Source organism: Alnus glutinosa, chromosome 2 (genome assembly GCF_958979055.1).
Source record: "Alnus glutinosa chromosome 2, dhAlnGlut1.1, whole genome shotgun sequence".
NCBI lineage: Eukaryota > Viridiplantae > Streptophyta > Magnoliopsida > Fagales > Betulaceae > Alnus > Alnus glutinosa.
This window is the reverse complement of record NC_084887.1, coordinates 30162046-30189663: the sequence shown is the minus strand read 5'-3', so window position 1 is coordinate 30189663 and position 27618 is coordinate 30162046. Positions and strand designations below refer to the sequence as shown.

At 34.4% G+C, this 27618-nt stretch overlaps 2 protein-coding genes and 1 long non-coding RNA gene across 3 annotated transcripts in view; 2 read left to right on the top strand and 1 right to left on the bottom strand.

Annotated features, from left to right (window-relative positions):
* Positions 1–27618, top strand: part of LOC133860840 (BURP domain protein USPL1-like) — a 36832-nt gene that overhangs the window by 5854 nt on the left and 3360 nt on the right. The gene's annotated exons all lie outside the window — the stretch shown is intronic.
* LOC133860160 (uncharacterized) lies at positions 6074–6761 on the bottom strand. Its single transcript, XM_062295822.1, has 2 exons — positions 6659–6761; positions 6074–6492 (listed from the first exon to the last, which is right to left on the bottom strand). The coding sequence occupies exons 1-2, from the start codon at positions 6707–6709 to the stop codon at positions 6223–6225; spliced, it is 321 nt and encodes a 106-aa protein (XP_062151806.1). The 5' UTR covers positions 6710–6761; the 3' UTR covers positions 6074–6222.
* LOC133859758 (uncharacterized) lies at positions 12228–14884 on the top strand. The gene is made up of 3 exons (XR_009898798.1): positions 12228–12542; positions 13810–13845; positions 14625–14884. It is a non-coding gene; the product is annotated as an uncharacterized LOC133859758 (long non-coding RNA).

The following is a 27618-nucleotide window of genomic DNA, read 5'->3' as shown; positions in this document are numbered from 1 at the left end:
TATAATCAAATGATTAAAAGAAAGATGTAGTCATTAAAATGCTTTGACGTGTGGACATAGGCCATATGTCGAACCACCTAAAATCTGCGTTTCCTCTTTGATACCGGATAAGATCTAATAATAATTTAAAGAGAGATAAATGAAATAGAGGAAACATATATTTTATGTGGCTCATCTATAGGATCTCTCGCATGTATTGCCTAAATTGCTACAGTTTGAGCAGCAATTGCTTGGAATCTTAATCATTGCCGTGACCAAAAGAGTTAAATTTTTGACCGTCCATAGTTATACGACGATTGTAATGAATGAGGATCATCTATTATTAGGATGCTTGAATTTCAAAGAAATTCGGACAATCTAAGAGGAGGAGAATTGCAAAACTTATCTATCCCGACTCACCTATTCGGAATAGGTCACTACTACTACAAAAAAAAATAGCATTTTGCCACGAGAAATGATCCCTACACTCATTTCTCACAACAGCCCCACAACAAGCTGACGTGGCTGGTAATATTTTATTATTTTTTTGTTTTATTTTGTTTTCTTTGCCATGACCCTCTGGACTCCAGCGCAGTCGTCGACCACGGCTCTCTCTCAAAATCGCTCAAATTCTCTCAGTATCCCTTTTCATCTCCCTGTTTGCGTGAAAAAAAAAAAAAAAAAAAAAAAAAAAAAAAAAGGAGGAGGAAAGGCGTCTATGCAAGGGAAAAAGGGGAAGAAGGAAGAAAAAAGAAGAAAAAAAGAGAAGAAGGAAAAGGCCAGGTGTGTAAAAAATAGAAAGGAGGAAATGAAAAGATAAAGGGGGGAAATGGAAAAAAGAAAAGGGGGGAAATTAAAAGTTAAAGGGGGAGAGGGGAAATTAGAAACATTTGGCCACGTGTAAAAAATACACGTGGCCACTTGTTTCTCAAATGCAACCTGCCATGTGTCATCAAGACACGTGGCTAGTTGGCCGAGTAGCTACAGTAACCGCTACTGTAGACACGCGGCTAATTGCAGCATTTTTTGTACACTGCAAAAAATACACGTGGCTAAAAGTGTCTAATTCTTCTGTTCTTCTTCTCTCTTTTTTTTTTTTTTTAAAAAAAAAAAAAATGAAGCAATTAGCCACGTGTATTTAGTACACGCGGCTGACTATTTGCAGCGTGTACTTCAATACACGTGGCCACTTGGTACACGTGTATTTTTTACACGCGTCCAATTGGCCGTGTGTATTTTTTACACACGGCCACTTTTTACACGTGGCCAACTGTTTCTAATTTCCCCCCTCCCCCTTTAACTTTTAATTTCCCCCATTTATCTTTTCATTACCTCCTCTCTATTTTTTACATGTGTCCAATTGGCCGCGTGTATTTTTTACACGTGGCCAACTGTTTCTAATTTCTCCCCTCCCCCTTTAACTTTTAATTTCCCCCCTTTATCTTTTCATTTCCACCTCTCTATTTTTTACACGCTTGGCCTTTTCCTTCTTCTCTTTTTTTTTCTTCTTTTTTCTTCCTTCTTCCCCTTTTTCCCTTGCACAGACGCCTGGCCTTTTCCTTCTTCTCTTTTTTTCTTATTTTTTCTTATTTTTTCTTTCTTCTTCCCCTTTTTCCCTTGCACAGACGCCTTTTCCTTCTTCTCTTTTTTTCTTCTTTTTTCTTCCTTCTTCCCCTTTTTCCCTTGCACAGACGCCTGTCCTTCTTCTCTGTCTTTTTTTTCTTTCCTTTTTCTTCACGCAAACAGGGAGATGGAAAGGGAGATTGAGAGAACTGGAGCGATTCTGAGAGAGAGCCGTGGTCGACGACGGCGCTGGAGTCCGGAGGGTCGTGGCCCCATGCCGGTGAAGCCAAGGGGGTGTTTTTTCGGCATTTTTTGAGGTTTTATTTTTTTCCTTCTGTTTCTTTGAGTTCTCTGATCTGAAAGTTTGTGATTTTTGGTTTTTGTTGTTGATTTTTTGTGATTGTTGGTGATTTTTTGGTGTTTTGTTGGTATTTTTTGGTAATGTGGTTGACGAAGGATTAATTTTGGGGGATTTTCTGGATCGGATTTCATGGGGAAGTTTTGTAATGATTTCGCCGGCCTTGCAGAAATTTTCGGCGAGGAAAATTAAAAAAAAAAAAAAAAATTGCAAAACAAGTTTATGGTGAGGGCACTGGCAAAAAAAAAAAAATGGTGTTAGCAACGTGTATTAGTTCCACGTGACTAAAAGTGTATAATTTTTCTGTTCTTCTTCTCTTTTTTTTTTTTTTTTTTTAAATGAAGCACTTAGCCACGTGTATTTAGTACATGTGGCTGACTGTTTGCCGCGTATACTTCAATACACATGGCCAAGTTGGCCACGAGTATTTAAATACACGCGGCAAACAGTCAGTCGCGTATACTAAATACACGTGGCTAATTGTCAGCCGCGTGTACCATAATACACGTGGCACAATGGCCACGTGTATTGTGGTACACGCGGCAAAATGTACATTTAGTAACAGCCAGATCTAACACAAGTTACACACGTGGCCATTTACACGTGGCAAACTGTTCGCCACGTGTACTGTGTCCGTACACGTGGCGAAATGTAAGTGGCAAAATGTTATTTTTTTTTTGTAGTGGGTGGATCCTGCAACTTTTCTCAATTATATAGGTTGCCCAAATTTTTGTAAAATTTGAGCAGCTTAACAACATGAATTCCAATCGATTGTAATACGACTTTGAAATAGGTTTCAAAATTGAAGACAAAAGATGAAGGTTAGTTTATGGTTACATAACATTCACAACTAAATACGCTCAAAATGGTCTTCGATGGCCTCACACTAGTCAAGGTAGCAGAAAACCAGCCGGAGTTATAAATGAGTAGAAGATAAATGTCTCTTTTTCTTTCCTTTTTTCTATTTTTTTTTTTTTTTTAATTGTATTCTTTCTTTCATTTTAAAAATCAACTCACACGTAAGTCTTGTGTGGATATATCTTACAGTTCTAATGACTGATTTTCAAAATCGGAGAAGAACTCAAGTGTACTAATAGCATGTCTCTCAGCAAAAAAATTGGATATAATTTTCCATATGCATTTTTGTTGAAAACATAATTAAGATAGAAGAAAACACAATAGAACTCTGCAATTATGCGGTCATGGGCCACAATAAACACCGACTTCCCAAAGGAGCTAGAGTCACTTATAACCCAAGGCGAGAGATACGGATGTTGCCCTCTCCCATATTGTGACAAGTCGCCCCTATAAGAGCATCTCCACTATCTTGCGACAATGGTTTTCGATAGTCTGATGATGTTTAAGTTGCTCATCCCTACATCTAGACGAACTATATACCCATTGCGGGCCGGGGTTCAGCAGTTCGATGCCGACGAGGGTGAGGTTTTCATGCTTTTCATGCCAAACTAGATGATGGCGGTGCTCGTGAAACTACAAGGAGATCGACTTCAAAAGTGAGGGCACATATATAAGCATGATTAGGCTTTCCAGGAAGACGCCTAAAGAGGGTGGACTTGCTCTTTTTATTGGCTATGGCCAAATCTCTTTAAATCAACCTTTGTAAATTGTAATGTTAAATAGATTGGAAAAATATATGAAACAAAGAGGGGAAGGATATAATGGACTACATTGCATGTATTGAAGTAGCATATGAAACAGTATTACATATGTATCTATTTATAGAGAAATAATGATGCCATGCTTAATTGTACATTTTTGTTGGGGTTTTAACGAAGACAAAAGTAAAAATTTCATCCCCAAAGCATGGGACGTCGGGTTCCATTTGCATTCTTATAGAAATGGGAGATTTGGACCTTTGTACTGCATGGATAAGTATTATTCTCTATCCAAACTATCCAAGATCAGCATTGTCTACCTAATTAGGAAATTTGACCCCCATACAGGCAGGTAAGCCTCCTAATTAAATCGAGCCAAACTTTGGACTATCCATAAAATTCATACGAGTTTGGATTCTTAATTTCTAGTATTTTTTTTTTAAAAAAAAATAATAATAATAATTTCAAAAGACCCATCATGATTTTCCTTTTGAGTGTTTTATTATCATTTGCTCAGAAAATAAAAAAAATAAAGGAAAAAGTACACATATACCCCTCAAACTACCACTCAATTGTCAATGTATCTCCCAAACTACAAATTGTGTCAATGTCCCCCCTCAAACTACCAAAAAATGTCAATGTTCCCCTTAAGACCAACAAAAAGACAAAAATGACCCTAATTTTTTTTATAAGATTAAAATGTCCATATAAATTAAAAAAAAAACTAAAATATATATATATATATATATATATATATATATATATTTTAAAAAAAAAACAAATTAAAAAAAGTAACAAATTTTTAATTTTTTTTATTTTAAAAACATTTTTTTAAAAAAAAAAAAAGAAAGAAAAAAAAAAAAGAAAAACCAATTTTTAATTTTTAATTTTATTATTTTTTTGTATCAATTTTTGTTATTTTGTATTTTTTTAATAATTTTTTTGGTTTTTATTTTATGTTTATAATTTTATGAAGGGTATTTTTGTCATTAGGGAGTCATTGACACTTTTTGGTAGTTTAGGGAGATATTGACACAATTGATAGTTTAAGGAAGACATTAACAATGTAGTAGTAGTTTAAATGCATTATGTATACTTTTCCCAAAAATAAATCTATATACGATGCTTAGGCTAGTAGACCCTGCTCAAATTTCAAGATAGTAAAATGTAAGTTGTGATATTCACTTTTATGATACGTTAGAGCATCGACAATCACTTATGCATTTTAGAATTTTTTATTTTATTTTATTTTATTATTTTTATTTATTTTATGTAAAATGACTAATTATAACCTTAAAAAATTTCTTCATCTCGTTATTTATACTTCATTTATTTTGACGTAAAATATTTTCGGCGAAATTATTTTTAGAAAAAAAAATGATTTTTTCAAAAATATTTTTCGGCATTTGACTCGTACGAAAAAATTACTAAATGCGAAAATTAGAGTTTGACAAATGCCACCGGAATTCGGCAACGTCCGGTCACCGTTGCTGGGTTTCGGCGAGCAAGTTTGGCCAGATTCCAGCCAGACTCTTCCGGATCCCGGCCATTTTGGTCGGATCTGGACGGATTCGGCTGGATCCGGCCGGCTTTTGACCATGGTCGGAATCCGGCCAGTTTCGGCCGGAATCTGGTCGCCGGCATCCGGTAACGGTGGCCAAATGTCGCCAGCAGAATTTCGGCTATCAGATGTTACCGGACTCCGGCACTGGCTAGATTCCGACCATCGACAATTGTTGAATTTCGACAATCGAATATCAAACGTGCGTGTAAGGACAAAGAGTTTAATTTCATAAAAAGATTTACGGTTTTAAAAATCTTAAATCGTTTTTCAAAAATTAAAGAAACTTTTATGGTCAAACTGAAAATGATTTCCGTTGACCATTATTTTCGCTCCTATCAAACACCGTAAAATATCGAAATCATTTTTTAGAAATCATTTTACGCTGAAATAAACAGAGCATTAAACTAAATGCATTTTGCAATTTATCTACACGTGCTTGCCCAAATGTAAGGAAGCACTGTAAATAAATGCCTAAGTTTTTTTTTTTTTTTTTTTTTAATGATTCCCTCTCTCTCTCCCCCTTCCTCTATTCCTTTATTCATTTCTCTTTTCCTTTTTCTCTTTTTCTCTCTTTCCAAGTATATATTTGAAAAATGAAGTAGAAGAATGAATATTTAAATGACATATGTGGAAAAAGAATATATAATCAAATGTTAATTCAGGTTAGGTTTAGGTTAGGATTTCAACAATCCTATTCTAACTTCTGATCCAACATCTTTTGGAATCAGATGGGATTGGAAGTCAAGAGCAGAACTAGAATTTTAGATTTGGGAGACAAATAAAAACACATTTTTGGGAGTAAGAAATTAATTTTAAAAGAATTAATATTGAATATATCTTTTTAAAAACCCTCCATAAAACTAGTTGGAGCTGTGGGGTTACTGGGTTACTGTCAAATATGCATTGATCAACACAACCGCGCGCACTAGATGAAAAGCATGATACGCATGCAATTCCTTCATTAATTTATCAATTCAAATATTTTACAGCACACACATGAGAGCATCAAAACATAATTAATAATAACCTCCTCCTTCTAAAAGAAAAAAGAAGAAATATTTATTCATTACACACCAGCACGTACGTCACTTATTCATTACACACGAACGCATTATTTGGCTCCTTAGCATCCTTATTAACGCTTAGGGCTTGGCTTTGCTAATTGACGAGTTCTCCTCTGCTTTAGGCCTCGCTTCTGGATGAATGAGATCTTCAGCGGTGTTGGGCTTTAAATAATTATGAAACCCTGCAGATAGTGATTTCGGATCGAAATCCTTGACAAAATAAACCCTTTTTCCTGTTTGTGGATGAATACGATCTTGAATTGCTTCTGGCATTGGTTGGCTATCTATAGCTTTCTTCCAGGATCCTCCAACAGCCTCTTTTCTTGCAACTACATCGCTGCCACCAAACTGCATGCCCGCCCAAAAGTCACAAAAAATTAATTATATTAATCGCATTTTCTATATATAACTAAAAAATTCATATATATAATATATATATCCTCAATTCCACTTTTTACTTGAGTCCTTAGCTTATAAATTGAAAGGTTTGGAAAAAAGAATCAGAAATGCTTACGAGAACCAGAAGAAGTGATAAGAAGGTAATGAAAGCAAACACAGTTCTCATCTTGATCTTTTTTCTTCTCTCTCTAGGCCAAGCTTTCGATCTCCTTGCTAAGTGGTAGATCACCTCTTGCTATATATAGATAGCACCACATTCCACGATGTTCAGAGTTAACTATAGCTCTCTTGAAGTCAAAAGTACTTATGGATAGACATTTTACTAATGACGTGTATTTTCACAAGACAAAAACTCTAAAATTATTTTATTATTCGGCCCCCGGCCCCTATTGAGGATGTAGGACACGTTACACTTTAGCTAGTAAAAATCCTATGGTAGAAACAAAAAAGTACACAAGAGTCAGAAACATCTATTAGTCTTGATGGAATAAAAAAATGGGGAGTTTACTCTCTCCAAAGAAAAAGAACGAAGAAAGAAGTGGATCAAAAGGGCACAATAGAAATGCTAAAAGTGTACTACGTACTTCTAACTTCTTATTTTCTCATGTCCTAGTAAATATCACTATTAAATTGTGGATAGGTTATAAATTTACTATTAAATTTTAGATGGGTTAAAAAAAAAAAAAAAAAGTTTTCCTTTTTTTTTTTTTTTTTTTTTTTCTTTCTTTAGAATTCAAATAAAGTTTTCCCTTTTTCAATGGCAAAAGCATCTTTTCTATTGTTCGTTGAGGAATAGTAAGTGATATTAAAATGGAGACAAAAACCGGTGACATTATGATCACGTTTAAGTAGAATAGTTGTAAGATCTCCTCTGTCTGCCATTTAATAGAAAAAAGAAAAAGAAGGAGACGATACAAAGCATAACACAGCTTGTCATTCATTCGAGTGGGTTCAATTCATTCAGTGTCTACTCCATAAATTTTGAGGCCTAAGGCGACAAGTTTAAGTGAATGCCATTTTCTTATATTTAAATATTAATTAAATTAAATTTATTTTAATATTTGTACTTTTTTTAATATGTCAAATAGAGCATTTTATTCTGTTTGTAAAATGTATTTTAAAATCTTATATATATATATATATATATATGTATAACTTATTAGATATAGAATAACTTATCACTTGATTCAAAGATATGAAATAATAAGATTTATGCTCTGTTTGTTTCGGTGTAAAATGATTTTGGCATTTTCCGGTGTTTGGTAGGGGCGAAAATAATGGTCAACCGGAAAATGATTTCTATTTGACAAAAAATGCTTAGTAAATTTAGGAAAATGATTTACGCTGTTTAAAAGAGTAAATCATTTTTCGAATACGCCAGACGCATTTGACCCCTATTAAACAACACAGTCAACCTTCACTTCAAGTAGTCGGCCATCACCGAAATCTTGCCGGTATCAAAATCCGTCAGCATTCAGGCAATTTCGCCGTAATCCGGCCATCGTCGCCAGAATTCAGTCAGTCCAAATTCCGGCGACCTTATTCCGGACAGAATGGCTGGATTCTGGCAGGCTGGCCGGCTCTGGCCAGAAAGGCAGGATCTGGCCAGAACGGCCAGACAGATCCGGCTGGCCGGATCTAGCCAGAAAATTCCGGCCAGAACGGCAGGATTCCAGCAGTTCTGGCAGATTCCAGCCAGTATGTCGGAATCCGGCAATTTTCGCCGGAATCCAGCCTCTTTCGTCGAAATCCGGTCAACCTAGATTCTGACGAAACTGTTTGGATTCCGGCCTTTATCTTGGATTCTGGCTATAATAGCCGGAATGGCGGAATTCAGTAAAAGTGATCGAAATCCTGTTTGTTAGTGACAGAATCTCGTTTTCAGTAAATTTTATATTATTTTTTATTAATATTTATATGTTTTGAATAAAAATTGATTTTTATAGGTTAATATGATTGAATAAAAATATTAAAAATATTTGTGATTTTTCGTACGCGTCAAACACCGAAAAATGCTTTCGGCGAAAAATATTTTCCAGAAAAATGACTTCTCTGAAATCATTTTACGACGGAAACCATTTTACGTCGAAACAAACGGAGCATAAAGAGAAAAATGGAAATAATTTATATAAAGATTGATTTGTAATAGAACATATATATAATGAGGAAAAAATCTTTGGACATTGAAGTCTCATCGAGTGACACAAACAATGAGAATTTATACATTTTGAAGACATTTTATATTTTTCTAAACATTCAATTCAAATAAACGTTGGAGAAAAAATTATATACATCGGACTAATTTCATGAATGTAAAAATGGGGCTTTTAAAAATAGTAAATAAGTGAGACTTTCCAAGAAATTTATGGATAATTTTTTTTTTATTATTGTGAATAATGAGACTTTCAATTAATAATTACTTTTATCATGATTGAGGGCCTTAATTAGAAACTATTTATTAAATTGTTACCATATTATAGTTTTAAAATTTGTTTTAGAAATAACCTTTATTGTACAGTTATTAAGTGGTGACCTTAATTAAAAAGTATTTTATTAACTTTTTACCATATTAATATATATATATATATATATATATATATATTAGTTGAAAGCCTAACTTATTCAATTGGGGGCCTTAGGCCACCGTGTAAATCACCTAAGGCTCGAACCACCCATGAGTTCAATTAATCTCGTCCCCATTTGAGTTTGAGATATAGCTTTTCAATCACACTCTTGTTACTACGAGATATAGTTGAAAAATTAACCAACTTAAGTCTTAAATTTTTTTTTAAAAAATAAACCCTCAGATATTAAAATGGAGATAAGACAAAGCATGACGTCGTACAGCTTGTCATTCATCCAAGTGGGTTCAGCAAAACAACAATTTTGCTTTTTGAGTTATTGATCTCATGGTCTCATTTGAGTTGGACATACAGCCTGTCAATCACACTCTTCTTAGTTCTTCCTGCAAGATTTAAAAAGTTTCCCAACTTTTGAACGGTTGGCTTCTCCTTTCCTTTCATGAAATGAAGTTGTTTAACGTTACATGCATGAGAGGGGCTTCCAAAACGGCCATCTTTTTCTCATTAAATCCATTTACAGTAGATTTAATGTCGGTGAGCTCTTCTACAAGAGTCTAGACTTTATTAGAATACACATGATTCCAAGGCTGCCTCTCCAATCTCCACACACAGTACTGTGAGTTTTTTTTGTTTGTTGCCAATTGTCCAGGCCAGTACTGAGGATGTACATATATATATATATATATATATGACGAGATAACAATTTCTTAAAATTTTAGGGTATATATATATATAGATGATGAATTTATAAATATTGATATGATAAAATTTATATCATTTAATTTTAAAATTAACAATGTTTGATATTTGAGGAAATTTACTACGTAGAATATCTTAAAAATTCTAAGAGCCATTGTATATAAAGAAGGTACATATTGAGCAAGATTGTAACGTCAATCTGTTGGTCTTGATAGAATAAAAATTTAATTGAAGATCCCCTTTCTCTAAGGAAAAAGCTTAAAACTCATAAGAAGCTCCTAAAAACATATACATATATATTACTGAATCTCATCATATATACAAGTTGAAGGGGCTAATACTTCTAGCTGACCCAATAATTAGCTCGCGCGGGTAATTAAGAGTCACTACAAAAAAATTTGCGTCTCACCACTTGCAGGTTGCCACGTGTATGGTACCCATACACGTGGTTGATTGTTAGACACGTGTAACTGGCCATGTATGCGGGCGCGTGGTAGATCCGGTTGTTGTGAAATGCACAACTTGTCACGTGTCCACCAAATACACGTGGCCACTGTGCCACGTGTAATATACATGCGACTGACTTTTAGCCACGTGGACTATAATACACGTGGCTGACAGTGGCCACGTGTATCTAAGTCCACGTGTCTACCTGTTAGCCACGTGTATTTAATCCACGCGGCTAACATTCAACCATGTGGCTGAGAGTCAGCCGCGTGTGTATTACACGTGGCTGACCTGCCACGTGGACATTGATCCATGTGGCTGACAGTGGCCACGTGTTTTACAGTGCATGTTGCCGACTATAGCCACGTGGATACAATACAAGTGGCCACAATTGGCTGCTAGAAATTTGACACGTGGCATATGCCACGTGGCAATTATTATTATTATTATTATTATTATTATTATTATTATTATTATTATTATTATTATTATTATTATTATTATTATTTTCCCCCCTAAAACTATTACAAAATTCATTTTACCCAAAAATATCACATTGATATTAGAACAACATTTAAAATTTACCGCGAACACAAAATCAAAATATAGAAATCAATAATTTGAAGATTATGTACTAATAATCGTGTTTGTACTAATAGATTATGTACACAAATCAAAGGACACAACAATATATTATGCACTAATGGACGTGTTTATTACTAACAAAACAAAATTACACAGAATATCTATTGAGCTGAAGACCGTCTCTGTTGATCACAATCGGCCGTAGCAGGCGTGTACTCGCCAACGGGCGATTGCTGCGCGAGGGATGGTGTAGCGGGCGATGGTGTCCCGACGAGGGAGTGCTGGCTCAGTTATTGTCACGCCCCCATTTTGGGATATAAGGGGAACGCGAACTTGAGCCTAAAAATACATTTACATAAAGCACACCTCTTTTAATAAATTATGGACCTTACTCACCTACTTTATTTCTATGAACATAAGAGTAGTTCTTTACAAAACTATAAATTTCAAAAGAGGAACATACTATGCAATACAAAGGTTACATCAGTCCCCCAAACCATCTATTGCTCTTAGCGAGGTCTTGCCATTACCAAAAAGTGACTCCGGCTTACTGTATCCTGAAAATGTTGATGGGGGTAAGGGGTGAGTTTGACAACTCAGTAAGTAACACAACAAAACATATGGGAGTATAAAAATCACAGTTTGGTACTTTAGAATTTTCAGAGTCCACATATAGGAATATCAGAATCAATAAGAAATGTGCATACGTAATCATCATTCATAATGTGTAAGTTTTGTCTACCACTGACCCACTTCCGCATTTTTACCATGAGCGGTGCACGTTGGGCTCGTCCATAGGACCAATCCCGAATGACCCATAGCTCATCCTGTCGTCACAGTAATGAAAACAATTAAACAATATAGTAATTATATGCAAATTTTCTCAAGTAATCAAAACAATTAAAAATAAGCAGTTACATAATATTAATCATACTTGCAAAAGCACTACTAACAGACGACGTACTACTTCCGTGGGCAGGTGGAGACTGCTGAGCACCTGGGCTCACATGTGATACTCCCATAGAGGTGAGGACGACCTTGAGTTGTCGCAGGCGCTGCTCCAAGGCATCATTCCTATAACACCCTAGAAAAATTTAGCATTTTTTTTAAAAAGAAAACCCAAAGAAAAGTTTTGTATAGTAGATTAAAAAGGAATTAAAACTTTTATAATGTAGAGTATTATTAAAAGAGATTAAAAGGGATTAAGAGATGAAAAAAAAAAAAAAATAGAAAAATGTGCTTGACACGTTTTTATAGAGCTAGCATAATAAAGACAAGTGGGGAGCCTTCGGATGACACATTTCAAAATAGTTGAAATGTGTCTTGCTCCCCTTTTCTCTATCCCCACACATGGCAGACATGCACCAAAACCCAGCCACGCACGCCACTTTCCCCTTCACCTTTTATTTTCTTGCTTTTTCCCCCCTTTCTCTTCCATTCTCACTTCTCCTCGGCACAGCCTCACACACGAGATTTTGAGAGAGAAAGATAGAGAAGGGGCCGAGAGAAAGAGAGACCGGGAGACAGAGATGAGCGAAGGAGACCCAACCGGTGGGCTAGCCACCGGACGGGACAGACGGCGACGCCGGGCTGGTAGGCCTCGGCTCCACGCCAGCAACGTCACCAGGTAGCAGATTTCCGGCATTCTTTTTGGGTTGCTAAATAGGGAGAAAATTGCATCTTTTGGTAAGTGAAATCTTCGGCTCTTAATCGTATTAATTGTGAAAATTTTCTTGTAGCTTTTGAGAGGGACTTTCGGTAGAAAAGAATAACCAACCGGGTATTAAAATTTCTGATATTGTTGGAGAAAATGTATGGGTAGTGAAGAATTTTCTGGGTTTTGTATTGTGGAGATTTCCTGTGGGAAGGGACCGAATGGGTAGGGAAGATTTTGGATGTTCTGATTATTATGGGTTAATTTCTTGTAGCTATATGAGTGTGTTTAATTATGTTTATCAATGGGTTCTTGATTTTGTTAAAGAAGAGATTATGGGCCTTCTATGTGTTTGGAGGTACATTTTGGTCGATTAAATTGAAAAGTTGTGGTCTAGTTCGGATTAATCATATGATATTGAATTTTTGACAATTTGTAATTGGGATTCTCGGGTTTTGGGTAGCTGATTGTAGAGGACTTTTGGTTGTAAAAACAGAGTGGATATTGGAGATTTTAGACATTAATTTCTGTTTGAATTGTTGAATTCATGTTGGCTAATTCAAAGTACAATTTCTGAGTATTGATGATTTCGTGATGGATATTACTGTTGAATTAGACTCTTGATGGCAGGAAAATTATTTTGTAATGTTGTAAATTGAGTTTGGAGTTATTTTTATAAAGGATTTTGTGAGAAGTACCGAATAAATGCATTGTTGGGTAATTATGATTCTTGGATGGTTTTTCTTGAGTTGTGTGATTTTGGGGTGTTTTCGTAAATGGTTTGGGTGATTAATTCTGGAAGATGATATTGGTAAATGACTTTGGTATGAGATACGGGTTTGGTGATTTAAGTATTATTGTAATTGAAAGTTTATGGATGTCTTGTTGAACCAAGTACTAATGTACCCCATGTAATTCCTGTTTTGGTACTTGCTGGATTTTATTATCCTAAGTTCGATCTAAGGTCAATTTGTTTGGGTCATGGAGTGTTGGCTTATGGGTTAGGTGATTCAAGAGAAAGTTGATATTCATGGGAGTTTTTCTATGGATAGGCCGAAGAAATTTTTGTTTCTTTGAAATTTCTAGAGTTCCGATGTTTTAAATCTGCTAAAGTAGTAGTGTTGATAGGAAGCACAGTTTGAAGATCCATGGTTACATATTATGTAGAATATATACATATATATATATATATATATATATATATATATATATATATATATATATATAGAAATCCTCAGTTTAAATTTTAGGCTTCAAATTTCAGAATATTCTTCTAAGTTCTTCTTTCAATTTGTTTAGGTAAAAGCTTGACCCCGATGCTAATAGCCAGTCCAGGTAAGGGAACACAACTTTACACCCCGGCGAATTTTTTTTAAATAAAACCTTTTCAAAGAAAAACGTCGGGAATTTTCAAAGGACTCTTTCACTTTAATATTACTTGCTCTTTTTCTTCAGTTATAACGATTCTTTTATGAAAAGTGATTGAACCTCCATATGATTATATGATAGCTCTCAAGAATGAATGAGAAAACTATAAAATGAAGATAATGATGAGATTGTGATTCTCAAAATATGTATATGTTATATGTGCACCATATGAATGAAGATGATGATGAGATTATGATATATGTGCACTATATGAACAAGATGATGAAACTATGCTGAATGTATGTTTTATGTGCATCACACAAAGTTTTGTCCCACGGTACCATAATGTTGTGATCCGGATCTTATGCTGCTGATGATGGGTAGCGGGGCAACCACACCAAAAGTGTGGGGCTATCGGCCGGGGGGTCCTCACCTAGGGAGCTTCCTAACCCGGCAGCTCTCCCCTGTGACGACAGGATGAGCTATGGGTCCTTCGGGATCGGTCCTATAGACGAGCCCAACGTGCACCGCTCATGGTAAAAATGCGGAAGTGGGCCAGTGGTAGACAAAACTTACACATTATGAATGATGATTACATATGCACATTTCTTATTGATTCTGATATTCCTATATGTGGACTCTGAAAATTCTAAAGTACCAAACTGTGATTTTTATATTCCCATATGTTTTGTTGTGTTACTTACTGAGTTGTCAAACTCACCCCTTACCCCCATCAACATTTTCAGGATACAGTAAGCCGGAGTCACTTTTTGGTAATGGCAAGACCTCGCTAAGAGCAATAGATGGTTTGGGGGACTGATGTAACCTTTGTATTGCATAGTATGTTCCTCTTTTGAAATTTATAGTTTTGTAAAGAACTACTCTTATGTTCATAGAAATAAAGTAGGTGAGTAAGGTCCATAATTTATTAAAAGAGGTGTGCTTTATGTAAATGTATTTTTAGGCTCAAGTTCGCGTTCCCCTTATATCCCAAAATGGGGGCGTGACAATTCCACTCTCTCTCAGCCTGGAGCAACGTCTCCATTGTCGCCATCCTCTTGTCATGTGAGGCCCAGTCCCGAGATGTGTCCTAAGATGATCCCCCTTGTGAGTGAGCCCGATATGAAAAACACGTCCCACGTACCGGAGTAACGTTCGGGCCAACCTGTTGAACCCTCCTCGCGTAGTCAGGCCTCCCCAACGCCTATTCGTACGTGTAGTTCGGTGCCTAACGCACCGTGTCTTCTGACACGCTCTGAGTAGCGACAAGATCACTGGATAAATTCTGTGTTATCCTCTCCTGTATGTCGTCATTGGATCACTAGTAAGACGTCTTAAAAAGGGCACTAGCCACCACATCTGCTATATATATATATATATATATATATATATTCTATTTCAATTAAAATTGGGAGCATATTTTATTTCAATTGAAATGGGAGACAACGGATAAATATAATCACTTTGAGTAGGACTCATTAGATATGTAAGACCCACATATAAGAAAATAGATCAAATGATTAGTTTGAAAAACAGTTATTAGAGTTGTACAAAAATTATATCAAAAGTTGTATAACAAACATTTCTTCTTATAAAATGATTAAATAAAAAACTTCACATGTTTTTTACAGCTTCTAAAAGCTTTTTTTTTTTTTTTTTTTTTTTTTTTTTTTTTTTTTTTGTTACCAAACAACTGTAACAAAGCACTTCAGACATGCAGTTACCAAACACTTAATTAAACAGCTTTTCAGTAGGTAATTTCTTATATTCTCCCACTTGGCCATTTTGACACATAATTCCTTATGATGTTCGGTTCTTCAATATGACAATTACTTTATTTATTTCAATCATTCATGAAATCCTCCCACTCACACAAAAAATACTACACATGAATCATGGAGGTAAAACTTTATATAATAAGTCGTCCCTTCCATGTATTACATATAAAATATTCCCTAAATGAGTACTATATGGGCAATCATACTTTATGAATAAATTCCTATAAGTTATTCGGGTCCAACTTTAATTTTATCTACATGGATAATATAACAAATGTGCACAAACTTTATTAGCAATAACTTCATGTCTATTGTCCCCAAGGGGTAGCTCAATCGGTTAGGGACCACGCCTCATGAAGCGAAGGTCACTAGTTCGAATCCCCCTCTCCTCCCTCTTGTGTGGACATGTCAAAAAAAAAAAAAAAAACTTCATGTCTATAGACTAAATAGAGAAAACTAAGCAAAAATAAATTAATGAATTTCATATACTCTGCATGACTTTATAATTTCTTTACCGGTAAACTTTTACTCATGGAATCCGCAATCATTAATTCAATACTTATATGCTCAATAGACATTTTATGTCTCTTTAATGTTCTCTCGTACTGAGATAATTGATGTCGATATATTTATTTCTGCTTCTACTAATAAAAGAATATTACAGTAGAATTATCGTAAAATATCTTTATGGTCTAACTGTAAATCGACAATCTTGAGTCTTTTAATAAAATGTCTCATCCATCATACCTGTATAGTAAATTCATAGCATGTAATAATTTTAACTTTCTTGGTAGACGTAGCAATTATAGTCTGCTTTCTGCATCTCTAGGATATATCCTTCTATAAGAAAATATATACCATAAAGTAGACTTTCTACTATCTACACAATCAGCAAAATTCAAAACCCGAATAACCAACCACCACCAAATGGTAAGTGTATCTTTAGGTTAAGTTGTAATTCTTGGTTTCTTGTTTGCAGCACTTTATTGACCCAGTAATCTTACTGTCATTCCAAAGGTTATAGTCTAGTGCTAGTCTATGCTTGTATTAGGTTGCATAATGCAGATGCTTACAAAAGACATTTCATCTGCCCTTTGTTCCAATACATTTTGGAACATTTAATATGAATTAAATGTGTCCCTCTTAGTTGCTACTTAAGGTGCAAAATTCTTCATTCTAAATCTTCCCAAAACTTATTCAATGTAGGATTTTTGAGACAATTTAATGTTCTTTATGTCTCTGTGAATCTCTATGTCAAAAGACATAAGAGGTTTCACCCAAATCTTTCATTTCAAAGTTTTGTGAAAGAAACTTCATGTAGCAAACCTGAATCACCACTTGCAAAATAATATCTACATATAGGACTAGAAAGATTATTGTACTCCCACTAACCTTAAGGTATAATATATACTAATTAACAATGTTTTCAATAAACAATGAAGCAATAACCTTATAAAAAGTACATCACCAATGAGAGATCTGTTATAGCTAGCCCATAAATAGAATTCTTTGATTTGCAAGTATTCTGACAGTTATTTATAAAACCTTTAGGTTGTCTCATATAAACCTCATCTTTAAAATCTCAATTCGAGAAAATTGTTTTCACATCCATTTGATGTAGCTCTATATCAAAATAAGCTATTGTATCATAACGTGGAATTATCTCCACTCATGGCTTGTAAAAAACAATTTGGATTATCCTTAGGTCCAACATCAAAATCAGCTCGAGATATACAACTTAACCACTAGGGATTGCTGATTTCCTTATTCCATAGGATTTTCTTAATTCTACTTCTTCTGCATTTTGCAAAGTTTAAATAAATTCAAACTGAATCTATTCTTCATGAGTTGACAATTCTAAAATTGATTGTAGCTCAGGGTGATCAATTTGATTTTCCATAAGTACAATCAAACATCCTTCATATGAAGGAGCTTCAGTCAACTCTCGTGTTTCCTCTGAGTAAAACCTTTGAGGATAAACACTCCCACTAGGTTTTACAAGCAACAACTTTAGGATTATATAACGGATAATAAAACATAAAAACCCCTTAGAGTTTACTTTATATATTATAAAAGATCCGCTGGTTGTCCTTGAATTTAATTTCCTCAGGTGAAGATTGTAAATACTCTCTTTAGCAAGGCAACACCATCTGTGTAAATAATTTAAACTTGGCTTCTATCTATAAAAGGTGTCTTCAGGACAACCTTAAATAGGATCTCGTTCAACCTATACACAACAGTCTTCAAAGCTTTACTCTATTAAGGTAATAGAAGATTAGTATTACTAATCATTTCCATTTTGTGTGTACCTACCATAATACTCTTTGCCTATATCAGATTTTATGATCTTTATGTTGTTTCTCTTCTTCTTCCTTATAAGTATTGAAATCATTCAATACCTCAGACTTATCATTTAGAAGACAGAGAATACATAAACCTTATAAGGTCATCACTAAAAGAGATAAAAATATCTCTGACCATTTAGGCAATGTGTATAAAAAAAGGTCAACACCTTTCAATGTACATGATCTCAAGAATTTCAAAAGGCTCTCTTTGGCACCTTTAGTGGTCTTGTTGGTATGCTTTTCCTTATGCAGTCCACACAAGTACCAAAGTCAGTAAATTATTTACTGACTTTTATTTTCTGTATGGAGATATATTCCAATCTCCAAAGCCATAACAAGAGCATTTTTAAATTCACAAAGACTCCACTTTGTGTCAACATCAATATGCAGAAATAATTTTGTTTCAAAAGTTAGGATATAGGTTAATTTTAAATAAACCATCAACTAATATTCCACCCTAAATAAAAATTTCAAGTTAAAAATTGAAATTTTATTTAACAAGCTAAAATAGAAATTAAAATTTTCTTGAAAATTCTGGAATATTTAAAACATTATTGAGGTCAAAAAATAATTTAATTTTTAAAATTAATCTATAAATCCCAATAACCTTCAAATGTAAACACGTGTTATTTATTTTAAGAAAACTCTGTATTGTATTGACAACGTGAATTGTTAACCAGAATCAATCCACAACATATTTAAAGGAGTCAATAAAGGAGATTTACTACACACTAGATATATAAGATTTTCTTCATTTCAAGTCATTTCTCTTACTTCATGCAATTTTTCTTTATATGCCCTTATGTTTTATTTATTGTAGGAAAAATAAGTATCTTGATTGCCAAAACACAAGTTTCTTGGCACCTTATTCTTATGCTTTAAATGTTGGGCATGATTGCCTTTATTGGTGTTAGGGATAAAATTAACCCTAGAGACACGTGGATTCAGAAACATCTCGGAGTTATGCCTCGGACATTTATTCCGACCAGCAAAGAAAAGATTGTCTAGGTGTAAATACATCTCGGAAGTATAACGACGTCTCGGTGTAAATACATCTCGGAGGCATAATAACGTCTCGGTCTTAACATTCCAGGTTACGGTATATGGAACATCCCGAGATCTCCTAGTCCGAATGGAGCGAACATATCTCGGGTATTTGGGTCTCGGAGTAATAGCACCTCGGAGGTGACATCAAGTCGGTATAGTAACGTCTCGGAATAATAACGTCTCGGCCTTTCACAACCCTGTTACGGTGCGGCGATATCCCGAGATCTCCAAGGCGGAGCGAACATATCTCGGATATCATCACCTCGGAGTTTGGTTGAAAGTTTGCCGCGGATGTCTCAGAATACGATAAGGATAGAATTCCATAAGATCAGGGAAAAAACTGCAATTCCATGATTAATGGGATAAGGTAGTTATTTATCTGAAATCAAATTTAAAGAGATACAAGTGCAATCAAACTGCGGATTCTACAATCTCATTCAAATTCTCTGAAGATAAGATTCAACTAAGCTAGGATTTAAACTCCTAATCCAACTAGGCGTCAAGAATTCTAGTAAGATAGCAAGTCTGGTAAGACCACAAGCCTAGCCTATAAATAAAGACCACTGCACCAGGTATGAGATCACGCATTCTCTGAGTTCTTGAGATTGAGATATTCTTCAGAAAATTGATTTGAACTGACTTAGGCATCAGAGTGGGCGTAGTCGGCACCCCCGACGAGTTGTTTGTTATTTTTGCAGGATTGGAGTGGTTGATCAGAATCCAGTAACAAATCACCAGGCGACACGTCACCATACCGGAAACTGTACCAACAATTGGTATTTTCCTTAACATGAGTAATTATGTGAAGACTTTATAGATTCTCTCATCTTCTTGAACACACATGGTCAGAAGTTCCTTTAACTAACCAATTATCCTTATGTGTGCCACAAGATAAAATACCATAATCAGAAGGGAAAATTCAAAATAAAATATACCAAGAATGACTTAAAAAATCTCAACATTTAGGGACTTAAACTAACTTATCATATCATTCATTCCCATAATGGGATTACAAACACTTTTGAGACTGTAAAAGGTTTTACTTTAAAGCTTCTTTTTTTTTTTTAATCAAAATTACTAGCATTAAGTATTGGAACATACAACTACTAAAAGTAGAATGATAGGCATAACTGCAATAACCAAAACAATAAACAAAAAAAAAATACTTTAATGCTATAAAGTAACTTTATTTTAAATTAACCAATGCCAATTTAATAGTAAATAGTAAATTTCAACCTACCTGTGGGCATAGGTTGCATCATGCATGAAATTTACCATTTATTAATAAGACTAATAAATTTAAATATTAATAAATAAAATTCTCCGTACCTATGGGCCTAAGAGAAACTTTACTTTTAATGCTAAATTTGTTATCTTATTCTAATTAAGTCATAAAAATAAAAACGTCTCAGTGGGGATAAGCAATTAAATTTATGAATTAATTACAACATGATGTTAATTTTTTTATATGAAGTTCAAATGTGTACGAACTTTATGTAATTATTATAAAATTAGGATGCTGTGGCTCTCCCAAAATCATAATAATTACACTGCAATTCATGAACATCTAATAAAATTCTTTACGATGTTCATACGTGTAATCCTGATTTAATTATCAATAAAAAAAAAATGGAATGCTGTGGCTCTCCCAAAATTATTATGATAATTACGTGTGTGTAATCTTGATACAATTATCATTCAAAATTAGGATGCTTTAGCTCTCCCAAAATTATCATAATAATTGCGACTTCATTAACATCTAACAACTTTATAAATGCTCATAAATAGTCATAGGAATAAAACAAATCAATACTGAAATGGGGTAAACAGCATTCTCCAAGGTACAACCAGGTGAGTTCCCAAGAAAGTGAGGGGGATCACAATAACACACTTAAATCCCAAGACTTTCCTAACCAGAACTTTTCTAGACATTGCATTCTTGGATATTACTGTAAACACGCCAGCATATATGATATTGTTAATTATTCTTAGGCCTAAGCACCAAGCAATTTATATATATAAATGATATATATATATATATATATATATATATATATATATATATATATATATATAAAATCATGTATTAAAGAAACAATAATTTTAATACATATCACTGTAAATAATAAAGAGAATAAAATCTTAATAAGAAAACATAAAACTAAGCATAGCTGAATGGTTTGAAACTTGGCATTTTTATGGACATGAAGGTCCCAAGTTAACCTCATATAAGCCCAACCTTTTATTTTATTTAAAGGCTATTGTAATGGGCTGCTATATTGGGCTGATCCAACCAGGTCAACTCATTTAATTGGGTTGGGCCCGACATTCAAAATAAAATTGGGTCAATCATTTGGGTTGCTGTATAGGGTTGGCCCAAACCGGGTCAACCCACTTAAATGAGCCTTTTTTTTTTCTTTTTCTTTTTTTATTGGTCTGGCCCATTCAGGTCAGCCCACTTAGTGACCCTAAATACCTTCAGCCCACTTTGAAACCCTACCCGAATTGGAACAAACCTAACCCGTTAACTCGAAAACTGACCAGGAAACACCTTTGCATCTGCATCGTTTTTTTCTTTTTTAGTCTTTTGACTCTTCTCCTTCCTTCCTTCACCATGGCCGGCCACCTTCCTTAGCCAGAACTTTATGCGGCAGCCAAAAGAGGCCACCGCTTGGCGACCCCTATGGGCCGCCGTCTTCTAGGACAGTAGCGACCTAAATAAGGTTGCTGCTATTGCAACTTGCAGGCCACCTGGTGCAGTGACGAGGAGAGGCCGCAGGGTGCGGCCTCTCCTCGTGTGGCGACCACGCCACTGTGCACAGTGGCGTCTCCTCTTGTGGCGGCTACCCGGTAACTCATGAAGAGAAGGTTGTCCGGAGGTTTTCGAAGATGTGTTTTATGGCAGAAATGCAAAAAAACTTGATGTGAATTTTAATTGTACTCGCAAGTGCGCGAATCGTTTGCAATAAAGGGTTTTGCAAGTGCGAGTCGATCCCACAGGGAATTGTGTTCTTGAAAACAAATTTATGACTAAATTAATTAAATCTTAACCTAGTTCCAAAAAAACGTTTGATTTTTTATAAAAAGAAAAACAACATAAAGTAAAAAAAGTAAAATAAAAACAAAAGAAAATGTACTAAGGTTTTGGAATCCACACCCACCAAATCATAGCAACATATTCTCATATTCATCAATACACATCCGAAGTTCTCACTATACAACTCTTATGTATGTTCTACTATACTTAAAAAAATCATTAAATCATTCAATGAATCCATTCTTTGCACAAATCACAAAAGATATCCGGTTTAAACCAAATCATCAAATGTATCCGCAGAACGAAACACAATGAATATCCAACGTTTTGATAAATAAAAACCGAAGCAATCAATTATGTGAAATTATCTCAAATCATCAAATGTATCCTTCAATCACAAAAGATGTCCAAGAATCATCCCACAAATTAAAAAGAAGTAAAACATTGAAAAAATTAAACCAAATAAAATTTGATAGTATAAACTTACATGAAAATATTGTTGCTCTTCAATGGTGAGGCTTCATCCTCAACCTTGTTGAAAAATTAGCTACACATGGCTATGAAAAATAAATTCTAAACTAAAGAAAAACTAAACTAAAAAGAGAAGAATATTTTGGTCTCTAGCTTCTCCCCTTTCATGAGGCTTAGAGGTCTATTTATAGGGAGAAAACAAATCCTAGAAGCCCTAGAATTCCTATTAAAATCGGAGGTTAGTCTCCTAGTTGAGTAGGAAACTCAAAACACAATCCAAGAAGGAAAAGGACCCCAAATCCGTGCAGATTTACGGTCTTTTATTGCGGGGCAATTTTGACATACTAGAAGTTCGAATTAGGAAAATCCTATTTCACAAGGATTTGTAGAAAATTGAGCTAGCTTTCCAACGTCGCTTAATTAACTTCAATCGGATATTTGAGCTGAAGGTTATGGCCAAAATACTATGACATGCGCAGAATTTGAATTCTAATCCGATTTTGACTCCAATTAGAGAAATTTCGATTTAGTCATTTCCTTGATTTGGTTGAATATAACCACATCATCTAGATCTTCTCAAAGTGTGCTTTCTTTCATCATAAAGCTATTATTTTCTCTCAATGACCTGTAAAATACTAAAATATCAAAACTAACAAAAAATATTAGAAAATAACAAAACTAAAGGCTTAGTAAATGCAAATTAAGAGGTTTATATATGCAATATTTGGCACTCATCAAATACCCCCAAACTTACACTTTGCTAGTCCCTTAGCAAAACAAAACAAAACATAAAATGAAAGCTTGAAACTTAAATCCTCTTTCGTGGGAGAAACGATTGCATTTAGCATATGCAACAAGCCTTTTAAACCTCCAGGACTCCCTAGAGGACGAGTGAAGTCTCGTGAGGGTTTGTCAGGAATGATACCCACAAACATTTTAATGCACTATGTTGTTGACAAATAATGACTTACATACAAACACATGGTTCACACATCATGAGACGGCTTAACAAAGTGAACATCACACTCACATAATTCGGATATCAAAAATCATTCAACACATAGCTGGAAAATTGAGACAACTCAAATTCAAATGTGTGCAAAGTGAGATTAACATAGACTCATGAGGTTTCAATTTTTCTCAAAGTTTGTGTACCCCAAAATTCATAGGAATCTTCATAAGATGAAACAACCAAGGCTTAAAATCAGTTTTTTTTTTTTTTTTTTTTTTTTTACGTAAGTTGTGCAATGCTTGACTCCCTTAAGCTTTCTAGTTGACCCATGTAATGAGTGTTGGGCCAGTGACTCCCAAACCAGATGGTTTTAGGGCACTAGATGTAGAAACATCTCTATGAGCTTAATTACTCAAGTCAAAAAGGTTACGAAGCCAAACTAACCATACAATCAACCAAATTGAATTTCTCATCTTTTGACGCGAACACTTAATGCTTAGTGAGGCAAGAGGCCCGGTTACTCAATGAGAACTCAAACTGATGATTTTATTATGATTATTTTTTTCTTGCATTTTTTTTTTTTTTTGAATTTAAGCCAAGATTTCATAAACAAATCATCCTACAAATCTTAAGACATACATTCCTCAATTCAAAGCTCATACCTCACAGAACCAATGCGAATGTGCTTGTGATAAATAGTCCAAACAAGAGAAGTCTCTCTAATCCAACAAATGAGTCAAAAGATTCAGATTTTAATGACATGCAGTGTTCAACATGTTAAACAAACCAATGACATAAAAACCACAGTTACGATGTAATCATGCTCAAACAACAACCTAGCACAAATTTTATTTTATTTTTTTTTTGAATTTTTTTTTTTTAAAACGAAAAAGACAAATAAACAAACAATTTTTTTTTTTTTTTTTTTATGAACAAAAACACAAATAAACAAACAAACAAATAGACAGAGTGTTTTTCCATACCCCCAAACTTGAATTACACATTGTCCTCAATGTGTAGTATAGAAATACATTACCAGAAGTAAGGAAACATCAAGGTATGAAAAAGGCCAGGGCGTCCCCCAAACTTAAACACCAAAACACCTGTCAACAAAATTAACAGCAATATTTTCTCATAAAAACAAACATCAAAAGGTTAATTATTGTCAGAAACAAAAACAAAATAACAATAAATTAAATGAAAAAGTAAAAAGAACTTAGAAATTAAATGCAGAAAAAAAAAAAAAAATTACCATACCTTCCTCGATCATGTGGATGTCTAACCAATCTCTTCCACCCTTTCTTCTTTAAAATTTGATAGCACTCTAGGAGGATGTTTCGCCATCGTAGGTAGCCAACTTGCTTGCTTGGAAATATTTGCTTGGGCTGATGATTCCTAGATTTGTGCACTTGTCTGCATAAATCCTTGAGAATCTTGGCATATGATGGCTCTTTGAGACATTGAAGAATTAAAGCTTTGGATTCCTGAAGTGTCTCAAAAGGGACAATGATGAAGGAATGAGCTTCAGTACTCACTTCCTTGTCATTGGACAAACTTGTATCTGTTGGGGGCTCAATTTTTGCTTTATGTTCAGCTTGCTTCATGTGCTCAATTTGGTCTCTGTGTTCAATTTGCTCCTCTTTGTGCCCAATTTGGTCCTCTTTTCCTTATTCCTCTATGTGCTCAATTTGCTCCTCTTTTCCTTCTTCCTCATTGTGCTCAATTTGCTCCTATTTTCCTTCTTCCTCATTGTTATCAATTTCATTACTCTCGAGTATGATGGTGTCAGGGACATTCTCATGACAAGAATGGCTAGCATCATCCTCATCAATCATGTAATGCCCTTCAGCCATCAGCTGACTTTGAAGCTCTTCTTCCTCCATTCTGTTGAATTCAGCAACCAGATAATCGATATGTGCTTGTATCTTGGCAAGATTCTGTATATTATTGCTATCGCTTATAAAGGCGGTCTTAAGCTCTTGCATAGCCTGGTTATTGCTCATAGTGGCATTCTTCAGCTCTTGCCTACTCTGTTTAAGCTCTTGCATAATCTGGTTATTTCTCATGGTGACCTTCTGAAGCTCTTGTATATCTCGGTTGCTTGTCTAAATGTATGCTTTGACTGTGTCTTCAAATGATAATGTTGGTTCCGGATAATTGTAGGATAAAGGATTGGAAGATTGGTAATCGAACTGCTGATACTCGGGATGGTGCAGATCATGGTATTGGGGAGCACAATTTCCCATGGCTTGAGTTTGCCACGAAAAATCAGAATGGTTGCTCCAGTCCGAATTTTAAACATTGGAATTTGACTCAAATCCCGGACTGGAGAAATTTGTGTTCATTTGATCATATGAAAATTTGGAGTCTCGTCCCCAGGATGGACAATTACTAGAACTATGATAAGGATTGGAGCAATATGAACATGGTTTATGTGGATAAAAATTGTGAGTGTAGTTGATAGGAGCAGGTGTCGTACCACTAGGCGAAACATGTTGTGCAGAAAAATTGTTATAATTATCATAAGAAAAATCCATGCTTCGTTTTCACTTTTTAACATGCAAATATCCTACATAAAACATCAACAATTTTTTTTTTTTTTAAAATAACAATAAAAGAAAATAAAAACAAAGAAAAGATTTTTTTTTTTTTTAGAAATAGGAATAACAAAAACAAATTGCAAATAAAAAAGATCCTAATTATAACTAGTAGAAAGATAAAATCAATTTAGAAATAAAACAATTTTCAAAAATTCAAACAACTCCCCGGCAACGGCGCCAAAAACTTGATGTGAAAATTTAATTGTACTCGCAAGTGCATGAATCGTTTGCAATAAAGGGTTTTTGCAAGTGCGAGGTCGATCCCACAGGGAACTGTGTTCTTGAAAACAAATTTATGACTAAATTAATTAAATCTTAACCTAGTTCTTGAAAAAAAAACGTTTGTTTTTTTTAAAAAGAAAAACAACATAAAGTAAATAAAGTAAAATAAAACAAAAGAAAAGGTACTAAGGTTTTAGAATCCACACCCACCAAATCATAGCAACATATTCTCATGTTCATCAATACACATCCGAAGTTCTCACCATATAACTCTTATGTATGTTCTACTATGCTTAAAACAATCATTAAATCATTCAATGAATCCGTTCTTTGCACAAATCACAAAAGATATCCGGTTTAAACCAAATCATCAAATGTATCTGTAGAACGAAACACAATGAATATCCAACGTTTTGATAAATAAAAACCGAAGCAATCAATTATGTGAAATTATCTCAAATCATCAAATGTATCCTTCAATCACAAAAGATATTCAAGAATCATCCCACAAATTGAAAAGAAGTAAAATATTGAAAAAATTAAACCAAATAAAATTTGATAGTATAAACTTACATGAAAATATTGTTGCTCTTCAATGGTGAGGCTTCATCCTCAACCTTAGTTGAAAAATTAGCTATACATGGCTATGAAAAATAAATCCTAAACTAAAGAAAAACTAAACTAAAAAGAGAAGAATATTTTGGTCTCTAGCTTCTCCCCTTTCGTGAGGCTTAGAGGTCTATTTATAGGGAGAAAACAAATTCTAGAAGCCATAGAATTCCTATTAAAATCGGAGGTTAGTCTCCTAGTTGAGTAGGAAACTCAAAACACAATCCAAGAAGGAAAAGGACTCCAAATCCGTCCAGATTTACGGTCTTTTATTGCGGGGCAATTTTGACATATCAGAAGTTCGAATTAGGAAAATCTTATTTCACAAGGATTTGTAGAAAATTGAGCTAGCTTTCCAACGCCGCTTAATTCACTTCAATCGGATATTTGAGCTGAAGATTATGGCCAAAATAATATAACATGCGCAGAATTTGAATTCTAATCCGATTTTGACTCCAATTAGAGAAATTCCGATTTAGTCATTTCCTTGATTTGGTTGAATATAACCACATCATCTAGGTCTTCTCAAAGTGTGCTTTCTTTTACCATAAAGCTATTATTTTCTCTCAATGACCTGTAAAATACTAAAATACCAAAACTAATAAAAAATTCAGAAAATAACAAAACTAAAGGCTGAGTAAATGCAGATTAAGGGGTCTACATATGCAATATTTGGCAC

What these genes read in the sequence shown, in the direction of transcription:
- LOC133860160 (XM_062295822.1), bottom strand. Translation starts at nt 6,709, where the DNA reads ATGAGAACTGTGTTTGCTTTCATTACCTTCTTATCACTTCTTCTGGTT. An exon ending in TATCACTTCTTCTGGTTCTC is followed by an intron (nt 6,493 to 6,658) that starts GTAAGCATTTCT and finishes GCGGGCATGCAG; the next exon opens with TTTGGTGGCAGCGATGTAGT.